This window comes from Anneissia japonica, unplaced genomic scaffold, assembly GCF_011630105.1.
Source record: "Anneissia japonica isolate Jap-2015-1 unplaced genomic scaffold, ASM1163010v1 scaffold1696_len571195_cov180, whole genome shotgun sequence".
NCBI classification, from domain to species: Eukaryota; Metazoa; Echinodermata; class Crinoidea; order Comatulida; family Comatulidae; genus Anneissia; species Anneissia japonica.
In genome coordinates, this window is record NW_022695941.1 from 84,177 (window position 1) to 86,597 (window position 2,421).

The 2,421-nt window shown below is 34.0% G+C and overlaps 1 protein-coding gene across 6 annotated transcripts in view; it reads left to right on the plus strand.

The window, feature by feature from the left end:
* The window catches only part of LOC117101628 (fibropellin-1-like), a 32,085-nt gene that overhangs the window by 4,862 nt on the left and 24,802 nt on the right, over positions 1 to 2,421 (plus strand). For 4 of the 6 annotated variants that reach the window (XM_033241632.1, XM_033241628.1, XM_033241634.1 and 1 more), the window contains exons 3-4: positions 858 to 919; positions 1,293 to 1,394. In XM_033241632.1, the coding sequence (XP_033097523.1) occupies positions 858 to 919; positions 1,293 to 1,394 (164 nt within the window). The remainder of the gene's footprint in view (positions 1 to 857; positions 920 to 1,292; positions 1,395 to 2,421) is intronic. The other 2 variants (XM_033241629.1, XM_033241631.1) reach the window with 1 other exon arrangement.

Here is a 2,421-nt window from a genome sequence, read left to right on the forward strand (position 1 = left end):
CCGAGATACTAGATCACGTCCATTATTTAAAAGATGTGTATAAGAGACAGGCTGATAATCAACTTAAATAATTTGATATGCATCAAGCACTATTCCAATCAATATGGTGAAATCGATATTGTATTTTGTTTGAAAGGAATAGAAAATGAATTTTGTGAATGAAACGATCGTTGTCAACTGATGAATCCTAGATAAGATAGTATATACATTATTCCCGATGATCGATCATTCCTGATGATGACATAATTAATGTCGAAAAATTGAATCCCGACACGATGGCGTGTAATTCGATACTTGGGAGTATGTATTAAACGATCTTGGTTTACAGACAAAAGCAGTTGACACATTAAGGTGTAACTCAGACGAGTTTTAAGAAAAGCAAGTATGACGTTATTGACTTAGTATTGTTGCTTGTCAGTGTTTGCCTCAACTGGTCTAAAGAATCAACCTTTAAGTGAAGTGGACCAACCCTAATGCAGAGTTGCTTACATTCGCGTCAGCATGACTGGTTTGCTATAGTGTGAATCACGTATTAGAAATTTTTACGACAACGATAACAAATACACAAGTACGTCACTTTTAAGTTGTTGATACTTCGCTCTACAACCAATCAGGGATTCTCAACTGAAACACGTACAGAAGATGATTTTGCTTAGGCCGCTTTTATCGTTATACGGCGTGTTAATTTGAAAGTTCTATTAAATTAGGTAATCAGCCTATATTATCGATGTCTACTATCGAGATCGGCAAAAAAATTAAAATGATTGAGCGTTACTGCATGTATTATCATTTCTGTATACAGTTATCTCTCTAATCGTCTGATGTAAACGACACCGTATCTTATTCTTATTTTTCAGTGCAACGTTCGTTGAATCTTTTACAACATATTGGGTGGATGTTGTGTCAGCTCAAGTCAGTGGTAAGATTTAATTTTGTGTTTGAAAAATAACGTTGGGTAAAATTAATGTCCTTTCTGCCTAGCTACACACTCATTTAATTGTGAGGATGCATGGAGGAATTAGTTTTAGTTTTAACTTATTACTCCATGGAAAATGAAGGTACTGGAATGGATGATTTTCATGAAGTTCATAAAATTGCTACACTTTCGCTACAGCGTTTTTACTACAATCGTTGCACTACACTGTCTTCGGCGCAGTCGAATAGGCTGTCAGTTCGACTGAAAATACAGGGTCGTCGAAAGCGATTTTATGGAGACAGGGATTTACATTTCAAGTACCGTAACCCTAATATTGATCTTATATAATATTATAATTATACTACACAATTTTCAGAGATTTCTTGCCCAACTTGTTTTAATGGTGGTACTTGTGACACTAGTACTGGAGCGTGCAACTGTGATGGAACTGGGTACACTGGGTCTACCTGTCAAACACGTAAGCATGCGACTTTACGTACTTTATGTAGAAATTACTACACAACACATATTGAAAAGTTACATAAGTTACAAAAATTAGCAGTTAGACTAATAACAAATTCACCCCGAGATACTAGATCACGTCCATTATTTAAACAATTTAATATGCTTACAATCTTTGATATAGATAAGGTACAGGCAGTATGTTTTATTTCTAGATATCATCTCAGGCAATTACCCGCTCCCTTATGTGAAATCCTTGATGGTAATACAAAAAGTGAACGTGCAAAAGCCCTAAGAAATTCAAACAAAATGTATGTACCTTTTTCAAGACTGACATCATGTCACAGATCTATTTTTATTCACGGACCAAATATCTGGAATGAGCTATATGATAGCCTTTTAAAAATAAATTCGCAAAATTCGATCAAAAATAAATCGAAAGAGATGATTTTAAATACTTATTAAGGAAAACTTTTCTTGGGAGTCGACTATGATCGCTGGCACTTTCCGGGGCAGTACACTGTCGAAGATGTCTTGGTGTCTGAGGCGCACGGTATTATTACTATGACGTGATGATCACTGATGCATTTCCCCTTCCTGGAGGTGCCGGCGGTTGTGGGCGATCCCAAATTTAAAAATTAAAATGTTGATGTGTTTACTATGTATTCTGTGTGTGTGTATGTTTTGTATGTTTGGTATTCAAACTGACAAGCCACCGCTTCTTTTGATGCCTATGTAAACAATTTGCAATTTGTAATTTGTTGTGGATTTTTTCTGAATAAATGTATGTACTTCATCATAAATAGTTCATTCACAAAATCGATAAATGGTGTGTGAACATGTTAGTTTTAATTTTATATTGTATTTTTGTTTCGATTTGTTTTCAATTTATTTTGAGACATAATGGCACATAAAAGTAATTTAAATATTTTTTAAATAATTGTAATAATCTCTGATGAATTTAGTTTAATTGTTATTGTCAGAGTAGTGTGAGGTTATTTTATAGTGAATTTATCCTATGTAATGTTCTATCAATATATATA